The sequence below is a fragment of the Danio aesculapii genome, chromosome 7, assembly GCF_903798145.1.
Source record: "Danio aesculapii chromosome 7, fDanAes4.1, whole genome shotgun sequence".
In the NCBI taxonomy this organism is placed as follows: Eukaryota; Metazoa; Chordata; class Actinopteri; order Cypriniformes; family Danionidae; genus Danio; species Danio aesculapii.
Genome location: NC_079441.1, coordinates 36,101,520 through 36,122,561, shown reverse-complemented (window position 1 = coordinate 36,122,561; position 21,042 = coordinate 36,101,520). Strand labels below are relative to the sequence as shown.

At 37.9% G+C, this 21,042-nt stretch overlaps 1 protein-coding gene across 1 annotated transcript; it reads right to left on the bottom strand.

Annotated features, from left to right (window-relative positions):
- Positions 1-1,502: 1,502 nt before the first annotated feature.
- On the bottom strand, positions 1,503-15,711 carry sall1a (spalt-like transcription factor 1a). Its single transcript, XM_056461789.1, has 3 exons — positions 14,856-15,711; positions 5,187-8,614; positions 1,503-3,104 (listed from the first exon to the last, which is right to left on the bottom strand). The coding sequence occupies exons 1-3, from the start codon at positions 14,926-14,928 to the stop codon at positions 2,664-2,666; spliced, it is 3,942 nt and encodes a 1,313-aa protein (XP_056317764.1). The 5' UTR covers positions 14,929-15,711; the 3' UTR covers positions 1,503-2,663.
- Positions 15,712-21,042: the final 5,331 nt, after the last annotated feature.

Here is a 21,042-nt window from a genome sequence, read left to right as displayed (position 1 = left end):
TTGACGTCTCAATGTTAACATAACATCATAAATCCTTGCATTGTTTATCAGGCTGATATTCGATTTGACTCATTGCAAATGACAAACAGAGAAACAATCAATTTACTTTAAACAATAAATACATTATTAAGAAATGCCAGTAAAAACGTTTGACGAACTTAACGCAAATAAGAAATGTTTTCGCATAAGAGCAAAGTTTAACTAGAGAGAATCAAGTCACTTTTATATGAAACACCGCATGAGAAATGTCATAACCGAGAACTTCAGTGCGCCGGTGTGAATGAAAAGCGCGCTCTGTCACCGCGGAATCCGGAAACTGACGAAGTGTCCAAACAAAGCGCCTGTCGCGGCTCCTCAAAGAGGGAGCACAGATTGAGAGGGGCGGGACCCTCTGCCGCTCCCGGACTGTTTGCAAGGGTCATTTAGCATCGCGATCTTGTAAATATTGGGGAATTTAGCCAGCTATAAAATCCGGGGAGGAGGCGGCGTAGGGCGAGAGGATGAGAGCCTCGAATTAACAGAATCTGCGTTTCAGGAAGTGCAATGGTGTGTTAAATTAAATGCAGCTGGTAGAAAAGCAGGACATATATTTTATGTTAAACGATGAAAGATTGATGGTTATTATTTTGATTTTTAAAGCCCACTCTTCATCAGTGACATTTACTTAAAGGGTTTACAGCCTAAATGTTTTAAAAGTGGCTGAATAAGTACCGAGAATCAATATTAAAACGATAACAGTAAAGCACCTGGATATGAGGATATTTTAAGCTTTCGCTGGTGAGGACAAAACCTTGCTTGAGATGGAGAGGCGGAAGCAAATGTCGCTTTTAATTTGTGCCGCATAAAATTAGAAGAATGTGCTAAAATATTGTTCTATATAACATTTTTAAAGTAACCTCTAAAGCAAAAAGATGAATCTTGATAAAACATAACATTTACGGAGGATCCTAATTTTACAGATTCATCTAAAAACCTACCCTATTCATTTGAAGAAAACGGCTTAACCTACTTGAAAACTTTCCCTTATGAGACAGGAACGGTGAACCAATCCATCTAAACAAACGCTGAAAGAAAGGGGCTTCTAAAACGATCGATTGTTTAATTAAAGATGCTGAAGCCTGTCAAGAGGCAGAATGATGAACTCAGAAATGTGACTTACAGCCGAGCTGCATGTGTTTTAATGAAGCGCTCTGTAATTGCATTTGCATCCTGACGGACGCGGTCTGACACGTTGAAGTTAAATATGTAACCGACTTTGGATTAACATTTCACACGTTTAATGCACTCTGTCGGGAGAAGAAATCCATAGTCCATCAGCCAAAAGAAATTCTACCCGAGGTAAAAACAGGATATCGACTGGGCAACATTTTTAAATGAAAAAAATACTTACATAATTTAAACACTTAAGATGGATGAACAAACCCGAAAGAGAGAGAGAGAGAGAGAGAAAGAGAAACAAATAAATCATCAAGGCCGACACTTTTTCTTTTGGAAAACTGATGTATTTGATTATTAGAGTAAAGAATTACAGTAACGTAGTTGTTAGTAGGTATTAAACTGTAGAGAAACTGGGCCCTAAAAGATCTTCCAACTTTTCAAGAAAGTGCATGTAACAGTCCATATATATATATTTATATAATATTTATAAAAACACTATCATCATTTTGTCCCCTGGCCGAGATGGACTTTGTCTTCGAGTAAGACTATATGTACAATTGTTGTAAAGGAATTTGTTGCTCCACATCCGGAAAGAAAAAAAAGTATATGGCGCGTCAACACATGATGTGCAGTCGATGTCAAACACAGACGCTAGTACCTAGCAGCAGCTTGTAAGCCCAGCAAATCTTAAACCACAAGGCATTTTGAATTTTCCCGTCCCATTCATAAGTGTGGACCTCTCTTCATGTTGTCATTTAACAACCGTTTAAGCTTTGTACCCTAAAAGCACAAATAAAGAGTTTGAAATGCAGTAAAAAGCAAAACGTAAATACTAAGGTCTAAACAAAACAGCTGAAGTGAAAACCACTTTTTTCCACTTTTCTTTTTTTCTTTTTCACTTTAAGACAGAGAGAAAAGGACTAACCTATGTCCCTGGATTTATGAAATGTTGATATTTCTCAGAGAAAAGTTTCTACACAGCTTGTAAACCATCTAGCACAGATAAGTGTACAGTATTTACAGCCTTACGTTGCACTTTTTAAGCTCTAAATCATTACATGAACATCAAGTTTTGTTAACACATACTACAGATAGAAAATAATTTAATGCCATGGTGAAGTCGTCTACCAAGAAAAGCTAAGTTTCAAAAGCACACTTTAAAACACTCATACAGATTCACTCTGCTGATAAAACGGAAAATAACAAAAACTAAGTAACTGTTAATATTTCCACTTGGTTTTCGAGCAAGGTTATAATCACTAATAAATAAGCTGCATAAAACTATAACGTGTTGTACATTGTACAAAAAAAGCAAGTTCTTTTCAAACTCCTCTTCATAAAGTCTTAATGGCAAGCAAAAGCTGATACAGTTTTTTTTCTTGCTCTTCTCTTTCATGGACGCATATACTGGAGAGCACATGTGTGTGTGTGTGCCAGTTAAAGAGTTTATGTTTGTTCATGAGCGCAACAACATCGACATCAAAAAAAAAAAAAAAAAAGATTCTCTAGTTGGTCACTATCTCCTTGTCCTCCATAAAACGTGTGAAGCGGAAGTGAGTCCCGTTTTCAGTGTTGGCCATTTTCTCTAGGCCAGCCAGAGCAGGATTGGGCTCAGAGTTATGCAGCTTTTCCATGCTGCCTGTCAAGCCTCCGATCGGAGAACTGCCCCCATTGCCCACACTTCCTGACAGTGGAGGGGGCAAGCCTCCATTTTGGATCACTGAGATCTCGTTGGTTTTCATGGCGAGGCCGTTAGAGAAAGCAGCAGCATACTGATTCCAGAAGCTGGTTGGGTCTCCGTTTCCGGCCCTGCTGGTTAGGTCCTTTTGGAAGAGCTCAGGAAACTTTACAGGGTTGGTGCCCAGGAAAGCCATGGGACCATCTACCGAAAGTCTGCGACCTCGCCGTGCAGGAGCACTGTTCCACATGTGGGTACCCATATGCACCTAGAGAGAGAGAGAAAAAAAAAGAAAATGGAAGAAAAGGGATTAGAGAGTATAAAAACAAAGGATAATGAGAGCTGCAAGATTTAAATTTTTTGGAAACATTAAAATGAATAACACGTGAGATGATGCAATGGAAAAAGAGGAGTAGTACTATAATAATTAGTATTAAAATAGGCCCACTGGAAGCAGCATTTGTCTAATTATTAAAACAAGGTTAAAATGTTGTAACGCTCACTCAGTGAGAATGGTGGTCTGCATATGAAACAAAGGGCATGTGGTAGACGTGTTTTCTGAGAAAATTGCACTGTCCACTCTCATTGTGCTGGACAGTATTGTATCTGACAGTTGCCCCCAGTTCACCCTTGAAGCATGCAGTACATTCGGGGATGAGGGAGGAGTACCTTGTTTAATTGTTATACCTTTGCACCTTTAGTGTAATTTACATATCCTTACATACCTTTTACACAGATCTAAAATATTATTCCTTTGGATTTTAGGTAATAGACTAATGAACATTATTTTGAATCTGTATTTTGTAATAGTCTTGATTAAAAAGTATTTTTAATTAACTTCTTATTTAGAAGAAAAAATACAAAGTTTAATGTTTACAATCCTTCCTGAAATTTTAGATTATCATAAAAATCACATAAATCTTATAGGAGTTATAATGTTTATCTGAATGCTAGACCTATTTATGTAAATATATATTTATTTCTAACTTTTTTCTTGAGAAAACAATGGAAAAATAGTTAGCGTACCACATTTACGGGTGCTTGCCACTGGTAACTGTGGTTAAAGGCTGTTATGTGAAGCATTCCTGGCTATGTTCCACTAGTTTCTTGTTCAGCTTTCAGCCTAATATTCATATTAATGAGATGACTCAACATTTCCACTTTCCCTTTTATTATTTGTGTGTATATGTATATGTATATATATATATATATATATATATATATATATATATATATAAATATATATATATATATATATATATATATATATATATATATATATATATATATATATATATATATATAGATAGATAGATAGATAGATAGATAGATAGATATGATGAAGAGTTCAGATATGAATATATGTATTATATATATATATATATATATATATATATATATATATATATATATATATATATATATATATATATATATATATATATATAAGTGCCATATGAAATTTTCTTATAAAATTAGCATTTTTCTCAGCCTCCTATATTTATGTTCAGTTATTTTACTTCAAACACACGCACACACACAAAAACTATTCTTTACCATAAAAGTGAAATAACAAAACCTACACACAGGAACCTGGGTAAAATTCTCAATTTAGAAGAAAATTTCAGATGGCATATATGTCATATCATATCTGAACAGAGCAAGGACATTTTCACAGTATGTCTCATAATATTTTTTCTCATCTTATTTGTTTTATTTCGGCTAGAATAAAAGCAGTTTTACATTTTTTAAAAACCATTTTAAGGTCATAATTATTAGCCCCTTTAAGCTATATATTTTTTTCCAATAATCTACGGAACAAACCATCGTTATACAATAACTTGCCTAATTTCCCTAACCTGCCCAGTTAATCTAATTAACCTAGTTAAGCCTTTAAATGTCACTTTAAGCTGTATAGAAGTGTCTTGAAAAATATCTAGTAAAATATTATTTACTGTCATCATGGCAAAGATAAAATAAATCAGTTGTTAGAAATTAGTTATTAAAACTATTATGGAAACATGGGGGGTAATAATTCAGGGGCTAATAATTCTGACTTCAACTGTATATATATATATATATATATATATATATATATATATATATATATATATATATATATATATATATATACACATTTGCAGTGAGTTTTTTTTCTTGCTTTCACCTATTTTAATTCTAAACGCATTTGACTTATTTTTCCTCATCGATACTGGTTGATACAATCAACACTCATTTTGTCTTGCTTTTCACAAACATGAATAACAAATGTATATCAAGGAAAATGGTCAAATAATATATTTTAAAAACCAAAGAAAAATAATATTAGATTATATAAAGTAGTAATTACCTTGAGATTTCCTTTTGTGGTAAATGCTCGCCCACATATAGTGCAGGCAAAGGGCTTCTCTCCCGTATGGGTTCTCTCATGGATTTGCAGAGCACTAGAGGAAGAAAATGTCTTCCCACAAGTGGTACAGAAGTGCTGCTTAGGCGTCCTCCGTGGTGGAGCGGTCGAAAGTACTGGAGAGGTGGAAGCAGAAGAGGTCACCAGTGCCGGGGGCAAGTCTTTTACTTCAGGTTGAAGACCATGCAGAAAGCCATTGACCTCAGTTTTCATCATGGAGGACAAGGGTCCAACAGACAGAAGGGAAGGAGTTGGGCTGGAGGCAAGACTGGAGGCAAGACTGGTGTTGGGCTCAAAGAGTTGGGAGGGCAAATCTCGCATCTGGTGGGTCAGCATATGTTGCTTCAAGTTCCCCTTGGTGGAAAAGCCCCGGTTGCATACTGTGCAAATAAATGGTCTCTCTTTGGTATGGCTTCGGTAATGGATGTCCAAGGCACTCTGGCAGGCAAATGTCTTGCCACAGATATCACATGCTGTATTTTTCAAGGTGCCTCGCTCACGGAAGGGGAAAAGCATGCTAATTGGATCTTTAGATGAGTTAACAGAAGTAAGATCCAGAGCTCCAGGACTGGCAGAATTAGAATGCATGAGACCTGCACTAATGTGCTCCAATGACAATGCCCTTTGGTGCCTATCTTCCATACTAGGAGACTTTTGCTGTTGGAATATACCATTAGAGGGTGACGGAGCTTGCATGGAAGAGGTAGATTCAGAGACAGCTGGACTTCCGACACTTTGGCTTTCAATGTCACCTCCAAGTGAAGAGGAGTCATTTGTGAATCTGTCTCCTTCCACTAAACCGTTCTCCACTGATTTCCCTTGATCATACTGCACTTCCTCTCCTGCTCCATTGTTGGCACTCTTCTCCTGGATCCTCTCGTCCATGCCAAATGACTCCTGTAAAGTAGGAGATGAACAGAGGCTGTCTTGAGATGCATCAACTGACTTTGGTGTGTCTGGAATGCTGCTGTCAGGTCCATCCTCAATTCCTTCCATGTTGTCATCAGAGAAGTTGTCAAGATCATCAATGTTTCTCTCATCAAAAGATCCAGCATCGGATCCCATGGATTCTGGATAATTGTCAGGAAGTGGGGTGTTGGGGATCTGGCCACCCATGTGCATGCGAATGTGCTGCTGTAATACCACAGCATTTGTGAACTTCTTCTGGCAAATAGGACATGAATGCTGAACTCTCAGTGGCGGCATAGCTCGATGGACACTGTAATGAGTCTTGAGGTTGCCCTTGGTGGTGAAGGCACGACCACACACTTTACATTTGAAAGGCCTCTCCCCGGTGTGTGTGCGGTAGTGCATTTTCAGTGCACTCTGGCAACTAAGAATACGATGGCAGATAACACACTCATTAGGGTCTGCCACTTTCCTGTCGATGTTCTCAACAAGTTGTTGAAGTTTTGATGTTTCTGAGCCTTGGAGAGGATCGAGAAGACCCCCAAAAGGAAATTTAGCTTTGAACTGTTCTGACATCAGAGGCATGAGTGGGTTAGTGGCCATCGGAGGGCTGTTAGAGGTGGTGTACTCTATTGTACCCTCCACCGCAGAGCTCATGTGATTTAATAAACTGGAGGACTGGTTGTTTTCTTCAGCTTTTCCATTTGAGGTAGGCAGGATTGTGCTCTCAACTTCCTCCAACACACTATCTGTATTCTTCATGGGTGTGTCAGCAGGACCTGAGTCGCTTTTAGCAGAATGAGAAGGGCTGCTTATAGCCAGTGAGTTATTCTCTTCCTTTTTTATAAACGGAGGCAGACTTGGTATAGTTGGTGGAAGCAACATGCCAACAGAAGATGTCAGAGTGGACAGAACAGGTTTACTATCCAACCAGCTGGTCACTGGCTTCTCAGGGGGCATAGACATACCATAGGGAATGCCGGTACTCGTTGGAATATTGTCTAGATGTTCTGGGACAGGGTATGGGTTCATCTGAATGTGTGGATACTTCTCTTTATGGCGCTGAAAATGAACCTTCAAGTTACCACGAGTGGAAAAGCGGTTGCCACATATGTTGCATTTATATGGCCTTTCACCTGTATGAGAACGTAAGTGAATCTGCAGTGCACTGTCACTACCAAACACCTTGCCACAAAACCTGCATTTATGCTTGAAAAATGTGTCCTCAGAGCTACTCTTCGGTTCAAAAGAAGAAACATTGGGTGGCTTGCCTTTTCTTTGCTGAGCCAGTGCAGCCAGTGAGTTAAGATCCTCAACTGTGGAACCGACGCTCGGGAGTGCACTGGAAAATATTGGGTTGCCTGGTGGGGGCTGAGGTAGAAGAGTATTAGCCACAGGATTTAAAAGGCTTCCCATTGCAAAGGCTGGTGTGGATGACTTTGCAAGTGATGGGTTTCCTAATGGAGGATGCAAGCTTCCTGCATTGCCTGGCCTCTTTTCTGAAGGCTGGGCATTAACTGGAGCAGGCCCTGGTGCTGCAAGGCTTTGAGATGACTCTCCCACACTGGAATTGCTCTGAGGTAGCTGCGCAACATTAGCCATCTGTTTCAAACTGCTAATGCTCGCAGACTGGCTAGCTATGCTCTGTGCTAACCCTGCGGCAGCTGCCAACTGCTGAGACAAATGGGAACTAAGAGTGGTTAGTGGGCTAGTACCTGAACCTAAGGTCACAGGGGAAGAACTAGGTGGCGCTTGTAGCTCAGGTGACTGTGAGGCTAGCAGAAGAATCTGGTGACGAATCTGCTCTATGAGCTGTAGCTGGTGAATCTGCTGCTGCTGCAGGGCCAAGAGCTGCTCCATAAGGGCTGGCACAGCCACCCTTTGCCCCCCTGTCGCTCGGGTCTCTTGAGAGAACTGGGCCACAGCCACTTTGGTGCTCTGTAGGTTTTCAATAATGACATTGCTGTTGATCATGGAAAAATTGCCCAGCTCAGTCAAGTTACCCAGCTGAGGTAGTGAGGCAGAGATGACAGAGCTCCCCAGATTGGACCCAGTGCTGCCCAGCGTTCCATGGCCAGTTCCAACACCACTGAGTGGGCTGCCACCTGCCATACGACCATTTCCATCATTGTGTGGTGCAGAGACTCCTGACATCTCTGTGTCCATGGCCTCCTCTTTGTCAAGTACGTTTTGCTCCAAAAGGTCAGTCAACTCTGGTTGATCTGTGTTATTAGTTGTATCATTCATCTGCTCATCAGGATTATGAGGAGAGGAGCCTGGGGAGAAGGTTCCGGAAGGAGACACTGGATTTTCATTCACAATTAGAACTAATTGATTCTTAGTGCAATTCTTCTGGTGTTGTTCAAGATCCGATAGTTCAAAGAACTCTGCGCAACATCTGCTGCAGACATGGGCACCCGAGTCTTTACAGGGGGAGTCGTCCGGGTTGGTCTCTGTGTCCCCTGTAGAAGAAAATAAGAGGGGGGAACAGGGGGATTAGCGATTAGAGATGTTTTGTATCTGAAGAAGCAGCTTTATCTGTTCAAATTCTTTTGTTGTTAATCTTCTGTTAATCAGTTTAATGCTTATCCTCCTCATACGTTCAAAAACAACCATCAAAAAAGAAAAGAGACAAATACCAAGTAAAACCAAGAAAAAGGCCTCCACACTATGTAGAGCTATGATGAAATAGGATAAGAAAAGAGACAAAATCAATAGCACTTTTACAATATTGCTTAAAAGTGATCTTTGAAGATGTGTATCAAAGTCCCATCAATTCAACCACCTTAGGTAATCATTTTCTTCAGATAATCCATCAAAACATAAAATACTATGAACTGAGAACAATGGGCCCTAATGAAATTTCATAGAGGGTCATTGATTTCCAATATTTCATACTCCTCAATGTCTACATGTCCACTAGGCACAAATCAACCATTTGAAGGACTTATTAGACTTTCAATTTGCTGTCAACTTTGCTCATTTTCAACCAACTGCAGGCATCTTGGACAGGTTATCCCTGTCACTAAACTAATTTGTATCCAGTCAGCCTGCAATCAGGATCTGACAGGAACAAGTAAGCCTTTGGCATTCAGATTGCTATGCACCCAGCAGAAGCTCCGAAACGCACTCCTACCAGGCTGAGCATAAATGAAATAATTGCATGATCATCTTAACCTAAAAAGTTGTATAAAATGATTCATAATACTAAATAATTTTGTGGTCAACTGGAATATTAGCAACTATTTAAGGTGATCATTTGTGCAAACGTTTTAAAATGCAAGCCTATTAATACAAAAATTACTGAACGCTTGAATAACTAAGAAAATCTTTTGCTTACTCAAATAAAGCTTGTGTACAGTAATAATATCACGTGCTAAAACGCATGATAATTTTACTTAAATTATACAGTGGAACAGGTTTTGAGATTTTTCTGGAAAAAAAAGAACCACAAGAATTGAAAAGCAAAGTGAGGAAAACTGTTATGTTCCCTCCTTCCCTTCAACTAGGGCTGTGGCCTTTCTCCAGTTTCCTCATTCTTTCTCACCCCACCTCCTCTCTTTTTGTCCCTCAAAAATCATGCTGTTTAACATACAAGTTGATTTACAAATTGCAATTCTCTATGAGTCCCACTCATTGTGGGGCTTTGCTCTCAACATTTTCATCAGCGTGGAGATTCATTTGCAAATGAAACCCCTGCAAGAAGTGTGTCCCAGCCCTGTGGAGAGACAGGATGGCTCCCCATTGTTCCCCAGCATGGGAGTGTCAGAGCAGGGGAGAGGGGCGAGGGCCCAGCCTGCTCATCACGGCTGGCTCTAAAGCAGATTCTGTTTAATTCAGGGATTATCTTCCCCCTGTGTCTCTCTGAGCTGGAACATCAGATAACGTTAAAGTTGCCATGACAGTAAAGCCGTGTCTCACACAAACGATGTGTTGGCCAGACGGGGAAAAGTCAACTTTTTTTTGGATGAAAATTGTTCATATTAAAATACGTTGAGCTGATGATAACGAAAGAGAAAAAGTTTATTTAATGGGAGGGAATTAGGAATTTAAGTTCAGATCACATCACACACATAAAACTAATTATTTTTCAAAAACAAAACCAAAATAAAAATGTATACAATCAACCTATCAATACTGATATAATAATAATAAAATAGTTTGTTAATAATAATATGAATAGTAATATTAATGCACATTAACAGTCACTTGTTCATTTACAGTAATGAGATATATAGCACAACCTGTTGAAGACCTTTGCTTTCGGTTACAAAATTTTGTACTCAGTCAATCTTATCACAAAATTAAAAAACATTTATATTAACAAACATTTTTTTCTCTCTGTCTCAGTGTATATTTACTGCACGGAACTTATTACAATAGGGGTGGTGGTGGTGGGGGGTCTTTGAAAATAATTTACAGTAAAGTAAAAAAAATCTATACATAGATCTTTTAATATATTCTTAAAAATGTATATGAAAAGTTACATTATTGAAAATTCAAATGTAATCAACTGTTGACTTCATCCTCATTTACAGAGATTTCTTTATTTTAATTTTCAGATTGTTTTCTTCAGAAATATATTTGCTACAATGATGACTTCTGAACTATCAATTTCCAAACAATGACATGACGGTAATTATATGACAAATGAATGATGAAGAAAACTAATGTCATATCGCATCAAAGAGACATTTGACATAACCTTTGGCCTTCAAGTAAAGTTTGTGTTTTACTACGCACAAAAACATTGGCACAAATCTAAAATAATAGGAAAATAAATTAACTAATAGAATGAATTGAGGTAAATTAGCAACTTACCAACTAAAATAAATTCATATAAAGCACACAACATTTGAAATAATTAATTTCAATCAAAAAGAATATGTTGAAATATATTTCTAGAAAAGCTTTAATATAAAATTGATTCTACCTAAACTACAGTACGCAATGGGCTGCTTACAAAGCCATATGTGTGTATGAACAGTGTACAGTAGATAGAGAGCAAGAAATGAAGGTAATTTGTGAAAGCTATTGTGCACGGCTGTGTGATGAGCTGTAGATTAGTAAGGCAGAGCTAGATTTGATGAGAACATTTCTTTACAGTGTGATGGCTTTGGGTCATCATCGGCATGCTACAGAGCAAGGTCAAAGATCTCATCCCAAGCAAATCAAGACAAAGAAAGAAGTGAAAGCTGGTGATGTGGTTAGTACAAAAATAAAAAAAGAATAACTTGAAAAAAAGAGAGGATAAATGAGAATAATTTGTAATGTCTACTTTACTTTTCTCAGCTGCAGACGACTTGCTAGTTGTGACTTCCAAGAGTGAGTTATCGTTCACTCACAACCTTCTTCTGTGTCCCTTACTGTCTTCCACCCGCCCTCAACTTTCCTGCTTTCCTTTTGCGTCCCTCCCTCACTTTCTCTCTCAAGCCATAGAAAACTTCCCACTGAACACTAGATGGTGTGCCTGGGAAAGACTTCTCTGCTGGTCACCAAGCCCTCATCCTCAATTCACACGACATGCTCTTAAAAGGATGAGTGTGAGAGAAGACTTAAAAAAAAAAAAATCTCGGACATCGAAAACACTTCCAAAACATCCACTACATAAACACTGGCAAAATGACAAGATGTGAAATCCCTGTTGTTTGCGATGCTTGTATGTGTGTGTGTGTGTGTTTGGAAGGGGGACCTCCCTTGACAGTCTCTCTGGGTGGGTGTGTGGCAAATTTGCTGAGGTGAAAGGGGAAAGCAGCAACATTGATCTCAATCCACATCACCCCCACCTCCTCACACACACACACACACACACACACCCCAGGAAAAAAAGTAAGAGCCCCTGTTTGGCTGGCTATAGCACAGCATGGTGGAGGTCAGAGACATGGTACACATGAACACACCGTGACCTGATCTCTCCTCGCCTCCCCACAGAGGGAGCCTGGCAAAGGTTAAAAAAGCTCTACATCCCACCCTCAGTGACAGGCCAACAGGGACAGACTTCTCACCTCAGACTAACCGTAATACTGCTTTCTAATTCCTCACACAGGCCGCAAAGCATTGGGAGAAAATCAGCTTCTCTGCTTTAAGTTTTCCTCAGGAGAGCAGACTCTAAATGGAAGTTTTTTTTCTGTACATATTAAGTTTTGCCTTACACTGAAAGTTAAGAAGAACAAAACGGTATTAAGAAATGTTGAAGTTAAAAATATAGCAATATATCAATGTACGCTAAAAATTCAGTTCGCCTCTTGCTTTGAATGAGCTATTTTTTTGTTTGTTTGTTTGTTTTTTTTGCGAAAATGTGGACTTGGTCAGATGACAGCGGTTGACAAACACTGCTATTCAATTCATAATTAAATTTGAACGGGAAAATCCAGCAACGACATGATTTTGAAGATTTGTTTTTCCGTTTCTGAAATTCTAGCACTAATCACATAAACTTCACCTTTAAATGTATTTAGTACGGAAGACGATAAAAAACTACTTTTGCAAATCTGGGCCTGTTCTCGTATTAATTTTTAATAACATCGAGCTGATTTACGCACATGCACGTTCTCAAATTGAGAGGGTTGTATGTTAAAATAAGAGGATGTACTTATTATTGCATCTCAGCAATTAGATCCGCGAAAATATTTTTTTTACAAAATGCTGTGGATGATTTAGACTAATTAATACTACTGATAAATTTGTATATATTTATATTTCATATAAACGAACATCAACACGTTAAAGAAAGCCTCTGAAAGTTCTGCCTTCTAATAGCAACTGGTGTCCACAGCGGCCCATGAAATTGAATGAAAAGCAGTTTATATTACTTTTATTCAGAAGACTTGATTGGTCGATTTAAAGTGAAGATGGAAAGCGTAAACATAATGCTGAATTCAAGTACTAACTGAAGTATTAATAATCGCGATGTGCCAGTCATTAATGTCTTTATGAATCTTATAGCCGCAGTCCGTCATTCAAAGAATAGTGCTATATTTCTATAGCATACTTTCTCTTTTGCATACAAGTATGTCACTTCTGATAAATCACATAATCCAGAACGGAATATTTAAAATAAAACCAATTAAAGTAGATATTTTTAAAAAGAAAATTAGTAGGATGTAGTTTCGATATGAAAGTAAATCCTTACCCCTTCAGAGGTCCCATTCTAATCAGAAACATGATAGCTTACAAAACGCTGAGTTAAGCAAGAGATAGGACAGTTCCCCCGACACACTCGTTTTAAAACGGTTCAAACAAGACACTAAGTGATCAAAATGTTCAGTGTGCCCTTTCTATTCTTTTTATAGAAGTGAGACCGCCTTTGATATGTGCAGTTTAGAAGTAGTAAAACAGGTAGCCTATAAGACTTAAATTTGCAGTCAATGACTCTTGCAAAACCTTTAGTCACTGCCTGTCTGACTTGAAGATGAAATCTCACATTAAAAACTATTATACATGAATTAAATTTAGCATGAGAGCATATGCTATTAGAAAAAACATACTCATAATTAGGTTCATGTCGTTACATAATTATTCAAAGCAAAATAATAAAATCATAATTTTTGGACTTTTGTTTATCCTAAATGTGTATAAACTGATGCTTTAAAAGTTGTCAACGCAAGGTAGGCTATGAGAGATGTGTTTTGTCACAGTGTGGAAGAGTGTGTCGGAAACTACATGGCACAGTTTAGTAAGTCATCTCTTGATTATAAATCTCTTTTTGAAACGCATTTAAAAACAACTGAACCTGAAAATATTAAAGCGTGTTTTCAAAATCCGTCTATTGTATAAGACGGAAATTAATATGACGCAAAAAGAACCGAAATTATATAAGTATGAAGTCATAATGGAAAAGCTCGATTACATGAGATTATGTTGTGATTTCGTTGTTCGATCGCCTGTGACTACATGCTGTCTAAGTTTGATTCTGTTTACAATTGACCTCTTATAAAGTTTAAAAAACCTGATAAATATTAGTAAAATACTTTTAATAAAAATTTTTCGTTGATTTATCCAACACGTTTATAAAAGGTCGCATTATATAATTTTCGATAACGGAGCGCGACAGGGACAGTGTGCCACTGAAATAACACTGTGTAAAACTATACACAAAAGAAAAGAACTGTTTAATTAATAGGTTTAATGTCGTTTCGGTGTGTTTTTGGCGGTACTGAGGTCTAGAGATGCAACACAAGAGAGGAGGAGGGGGAAAAGCTGAAACCATGCGAATCCCCACTTGTGTGGGCAACTTAAACGGGCCAGAACCAAACTAATTCGATGAGTTTTAACTTTTGCCAATAAATGCCGTATGGAGAAATTTGAAAACCTTAAAAAAGTAACGCGCAAACGTCACCTATGTTACAACTTGAAACCAACTTGTTAATAAATAAACAATAATTGCACAAATATGTTTGCTCATTGAACAATCACACAGAACATGCTTAAAAGTGCCTTTGTGTTGCGCACAAACTGATTTCTGACGATAGCACGAGGAGTCTAAAAGTTTTCAACTGTACTTAAAAAATACAGCAGTCCTTTCAGCAGCATAAATATTAGCTATAAAGCGAGAATACGATGACCAGTTCCTTGCCTGGGATTAAAAACAAGGAGGATTCACTCAAAAAATGTTAAAACCAACAATAATTAAAATAAAGTTATAAATCCTTTGTGAAAATAGTGTAAAGTGAGTTGCTGTGTGTAATAAGGGTTTGAACTCACCATTGTGCTCGGCTAGGACCAGCTGCGAGTCGGACTGGAAATGCTGCGGCTTCGCTTGTTTCCTCCGCGACATGCTGGCTCACGCATCAGCCACGAAAGAATAAAAAATTACTATCAAATCTGCTCAAAATTACGGAAATCGAGCCCATCCACCGCGCATGTGTCCTGTTATGATTATCAATAATGCCTCGCGATTAATCATGGAAGGGAGGGGGGTGGGGGGTCCTCTGAAAGGCGATTGGCACCTTGCCAGCCCCCTATTCAAATGAAGTCTCTTTAATCAATTAGCCGCTGATTTGCTGGGGACTCTTGTCTCTCTTGCTGCTCCCACCCAATGAGTTGATCCGTGAGGAAGAAAGGCTGGATTTTCCAACTCCCTTTAGATACAGTTTAACCCTTCTTAGCAACCATCTGGTGGCCACGTTAGAGCTTAACTTAGCCACTACAGGAATGTCAATTTCTCTTTCGAAAGACCAACCGTATCTTTTGATCTTTCTGGGCATCAAAGTGGCGCTCAAAAGTTGCAATTCACCCAAAAGTGTCCGGAGACTCAAACTCCCTGCCAAAGACCTTCCAGAGCGTTTTCCGTGGCTTGACGTTTCGGAGCGTATCGCGTATCCTGGTTTGTGATTGGCATTAAAGTTGCTGTAATTCAGCTCCTGGATGACTGCAAGCGCACCGTTTCTCACAAGCCGCTCTCTTTCCTCAAGGCAACGGTGTTAAAGTAGGTCGGTCAGCCGAGTTTCGTGCGTAATGGCAACTTTCGGCGTCTCGAAAGTCCAAAGAATATATCAGATGTCCCAAATCAGATTCGTCTGATTATTGCCGAACGGGATCAGTAACACGTTTTCATCACACGCCGCATTCAGCGAACAAACAAACTTTAAGGGCCCATGCAGAACGGTGAGAAATCCCGAGCCCCACCCCTCTGCTCTTCTATTGGCCAGTGCTCTGCTCTATCATAACTCGCGCTCTCTGTCCCTCTCGGTCTCGCACCCACCTCTCCTTCACTCTCTCACCGCGCGACCGGCAGACAGAGGAAGCGCTCGTGCTTCACAGCGCAACTCTTCAGCTGCGCGAAAGCATCCCATCCAGCCTGTTTGAAAACGATTTCGCTAAATATATAGTTCGCTTATTACCTTTCGAGGCGGTCGTGGAGAAGAGAGAGCTCGTCTAACGAATCTGCACTGATAAATGTAGAAGTCGCAAAAAGTTGAAAAAGTCTGGAAACCATCAAGAAAGTGTTTGGAAATGACGGTGTGCTATTTAGAATCAGTTTAACCAGGATGAAAAACTACGTCGCCGTTTAAACTATTTATTCTTAAGACGATGACATGTGCTATAGGCTAGATATGTTAACTACTTTTAAATATTTTATATGCAAAAAACAAAAGTTCGCATAAAAGACCCATGAACAGCAATGCACGAGCAATTTATTGTTTGGATTTAACTTTACGGGCTGAAGCGCCTGCACACATTTAGTTTAACAATTAATAATTTCCTTTTTTTTTCCAAAAGCACACATATGCAAAACAAAATGTATCACTACATAGCACTAACAACCCAGACTTTAAAAAAAATATATATAAAAACGTATTTTCTGTTCGTTACCTCATATTTGATATTGTTAAAAAAAGTGCTCCATTGTAAATAATTAATAATAAAATAATATTAATAATAATAATACTTATTAATAATATTTTATTATTACTATATTTATTGTTAATAATCTGTTTCGAAAAAGAAAGATTCCCCATGGATTGCACTGCAGCGACCTGCAAAGCTGAAGATTTATGCCCTGGAAAAGACAAACGAAGCTATCAGTCTAGCTGATTTTGAGAAATGAAGATAATAACGTTACTATAGGTGATGTCTAGGATGCCATTATTTCTCACTGAATATTTAACGAAGTGCTGCCGGCGAGATGGATCAGGTCCTATAGCGTCAGCTATCTATACTTAAGGCGACTGTTATTTACTTATTAATGAAAGAACAGAGGGAAGAGAGGAGTAAACGGAAGACGTGCACTTTTTGTTGTAAAAAATTATATAGGAGGAGAAATCAATATACTACTTAATTTGAAAAATCAAATGATTTTGAAAAAGATATGTGATATATTTTCTTTATTACACATATACGGCCTTAGCGCATTATCCACTTGTTCAAATTGATTGCATACATTTTACAAAACAGTTGTCATAATTGTTCTTTCTTTCTTTCTTTCTTTCTTTCTTTCTTTCTTTCTTTCTTTCTTTCTTTCTTTCTTTCTTTCTTTCTTTCTTTCACTACATAAGCCTAAACAGAAATAAATTATTAAAAGAAAAAGTGTAGACAAGACAGCAACACCTGAAAATCATACTGTGTCATAAATGCAAGGATTCGGACTGTGAGAAGGGGCAATATTGTGATGTCCCCGGTGAGAGGATCGATGCTCGGTTAATTGATGTGAGTGTTGGTGTGGGGCTGTAAACACGCTGATTTGCAGCTCAGCCGAGCGCGAGACGCTATAAATGAGATTCCCCGCGCGCGCTCGGACAATCACCGCGTGAATGACACTAACGGCGAGAAATTTGGGCTGTGACTCGAGAGAAGTCAGGGGTGCACCGCAAGAATGGGGGTAGGGGGTTAAGTGAAAGCGCTCAAACACTCCCTCCCTCTTACTTTTATGCGGCGGCAATTAATTGGCAGGGCTGTCAAATGTTTGGAAATATTATCTGTGTAATATGCACGAAAACACACTCTTTAAAGTTAGACATCATTTTTGGGACATGAGAATATTTATTAACGTCATCAAAATATGAAAGATGTAAATATCTAAAGTATTTTTTTTCTTAGATGGTGTAAGGAACAAGTCAAGGCTCTTTCTAGAGCGCAGATGCTCGCGCTCACTCTGGGTGTCACGCGCTAATCGATAAGAAGCATATAGCAGCGGGAGCGCGTGGGGTCATCATTCACCATTATCACTGACAACCGATAATTGATCATTCCACAGAAACAGAGGGCGTTTGACCGCATAATTGAATAGCATAAGCAGTATGGATGATTTTTTCCCTTCTCCTTTATGCTCGTGTTTGTGGACGCCACACATCACCGTTGTACGTGTTTTAATCTCTTTTAAAAGAGCTCCTTTTGTAGCATAGTTCAACATGTAGCTTTCACCGAGGAGCTGAACTGCCGCACGCACTGCGCGGAGAATTACAAACAGTTGGATCACACTTTGAATAGCATCATGACGAAACAGTGGCGAATGTGAACGAGGACCTTATAAAATGTTAAACTTCATGACAGAGGGAAAAGCGCGTCCTCTCTGCGTCCTCCTAACTGTTGAGCTATAAATGAAAGATGTTTCTCTCCACTCTCTCCTCTTGAGGAATTTAATGCTGCTTTTCTATCAGGCTGATTTACTCTCCGCCTGTTGGAAGGAGACGCACGACTGTTTTAAGCCCCGTTTATCCACATTCATTTGCGCTCGATCGCTTCTTGTAAGATAAGAGTGGAATGCAAATATAGTGCGGTATTCATAGTTTCTAGGGATGGGGGATACATTTAAAATATGGAAAATACCTTGATTTTGAATTATGATTATGAACTATTTCTTGTTTAGAGAGTGGACAAAGTTTAGGAGGGGATTTCTGGTGTTGTAAATTGTGATCTTGTCTCTATGGCAGGCGTGATGATCATGTCAAGCGGCAGACAGTCGCCTCCTGATGACATCTACCATCTGTTATCAACAGATGACGGGGATTATTGCAGCCGCTGAAGCATTTTTCTAATGTGTTAAGTTCCAAACCTCAGGGTGTGAATGCTTTATACTGCAAATAAATAACATACAGTTTATTTACCCCAGCTACTGCTCTGCGCTAGTAGGCTAATCAATAACCAACTGAATTTATTTGATCAATAACCTATTGAAATGCATTCCTGTTTTGTTATGCAAATGCGTTTTTTGCTTGAACAATTTCACCAAAGAAATATACACATAGGATATAAGTATACCCTTCTGTAAAAAAGTAAAAACTAAGTATAGCCTAAGTAATTGTAAGTAAAAACATTATATCAGGCATAATTAGATGTGATATATTATTGATGCTACATGTGAGATTTTATTATAGTAATTAAAATTTTGGCATATTTAACCTAGTATATAAATATAAAGAGAGTGTATTTAGCATAAATACAGTTATATATCTTTTACAAAAAATACTAAACATTTTTAACACTGCTGGAAAGTCTTGATAGACAGACAGATAGATAGATAGATAGATAGATAGATAGATAGATAGATAGATAGATAGATAGATAGATAGATAAATAGATAGATAGATAAATAGATAGATAGATAGATAGATAGATAGATAATTATATTATGTCTTATACCTGTACTAGTATAAGAATATCATTAATTAAGAGATCAGAGTGGTGCTATTGTCCTACAGTGAACCTATCCTCCCACTAACACACACACACAAGCTCTCAGCCAACATCTAATCCATCATAGGCTTTACCTCTGTAACAGTTGCAGTGACAATGTCCAGCAGTCGCTCGACATCAATAGACTGTTTGTTTTGTACTGTCATAGACAAAACTGCTGTCGCTCCCTGCTTCTTTCCAATGGTGTTGTCCTGCTTGAGAAAACAAACAAACAATAAGAAAGTGTCACCTATCTGCACTCTAAACGGTACTTGTTGTCTGCACAAGAAAGGAAGTTTATGATAATAGCGAATAATAAGTAAGAATGAATCTGTAATATTCAGTTAATACATAAACTAGAGATCCGCTACAGTGTTCTACTGGTGTAAAAGCTTAAAATATACTTACTGGAATGCCACAGCACAAATGAAAGGAAACAGATGAAGCTGTTGCACATGCTCAGATATCCTGATTTTTAATTACACACACTTACAGCAAGAATCTAGCTGTTTGCAAGATTTAAGTGTTACTAGCATACGTTTCTAGGGAAAAAAAAATCAAAGAAAACAAGAGAATGGACATAGGCAGGACTTACTTTGTGTCCATATCTGTCTCATATCTACTTAAATTTGTGTGAGACAGAACAAAATAGAAAAAAAGTTTCCTGTGTGGGGATGGCTGTTTTCATAAAAGGTTGATTTAATGATTCATGACTAGTCACAATTTATCTTGACTTTCATTCATAGATAACACAGTACAGAAATATAATACTTCTGTTTTCACTATAAAGATATACAGCAAATATATACGATAGCAATCAATCTTTTGTAATTCTCCACATATGACATAATAAATAGATCTAATTTGAATTTAATTTTGAAAACACATTTTCCATAGCATAAAAAAAATCTAAAATATGTTTATGCTAAAAAAAGTTCCCCTTTTACCCCCCAAAAAGTGTCTGTCAGCTTCTGTGTGTGTGTGTGTGTGTGTAAGTGTGCATGCATACTCTCACTTATAAACAAAAAATCTTCTTCAGATATACTCACGATTAGTTTTGATGAACTAAAACAGTGTGGTTAACGTTAAGGATTTAATAATGAGGTGAGTTGAGCTGATGGCGACTAGCTTCCATGAATCACATCCACTTCTTTTATTATGACACTGATGGATGCTATTTGGAGTAAAAGCTCTTCAGTGTGTTGTAGCGACAAAGAGAGGCTATTTTGGCATGGTTAAACAATACACTTGGAAAGAAAAACGGACAAATTTTACTTTGTAAATCACATGACCATCCAAGAAGTCAAAGAAAATAATGCAAATAATGAATCCAAAAATTTCAACAAAATTCAGATATATATTTTTAAAATTAGAAATGCGTACTCTACCCACTTGCAGATGCTTGAAGAACGAGGAAGAGCTCTCACTGATCCACTTAAACACAAACACGAACACAAACACACTCACAGATACAGAGTGAGTCAGAGTGTAACAATGGGGAGAAAAAGTGTAACTACAGATTTGCTCATACTGTAAAAAAAAAAGCACTATAAAGAGTCGTGATCAAATTATGATAAAAAATAAATAGTGAAAAGAGAAACAACAAATAATTCCTTGTAAAAACATTCATTTATTGTGTTTAAAAGGATAGATTTAAAAAAGTAAAAAAAATTCAGTTTTCTCTTTTATTGCAATACTACTAACATTGATACAACAGATAATAGTATAATAACATACATACATTTAAAACATACAAGTACACAAAATACATAGTGCT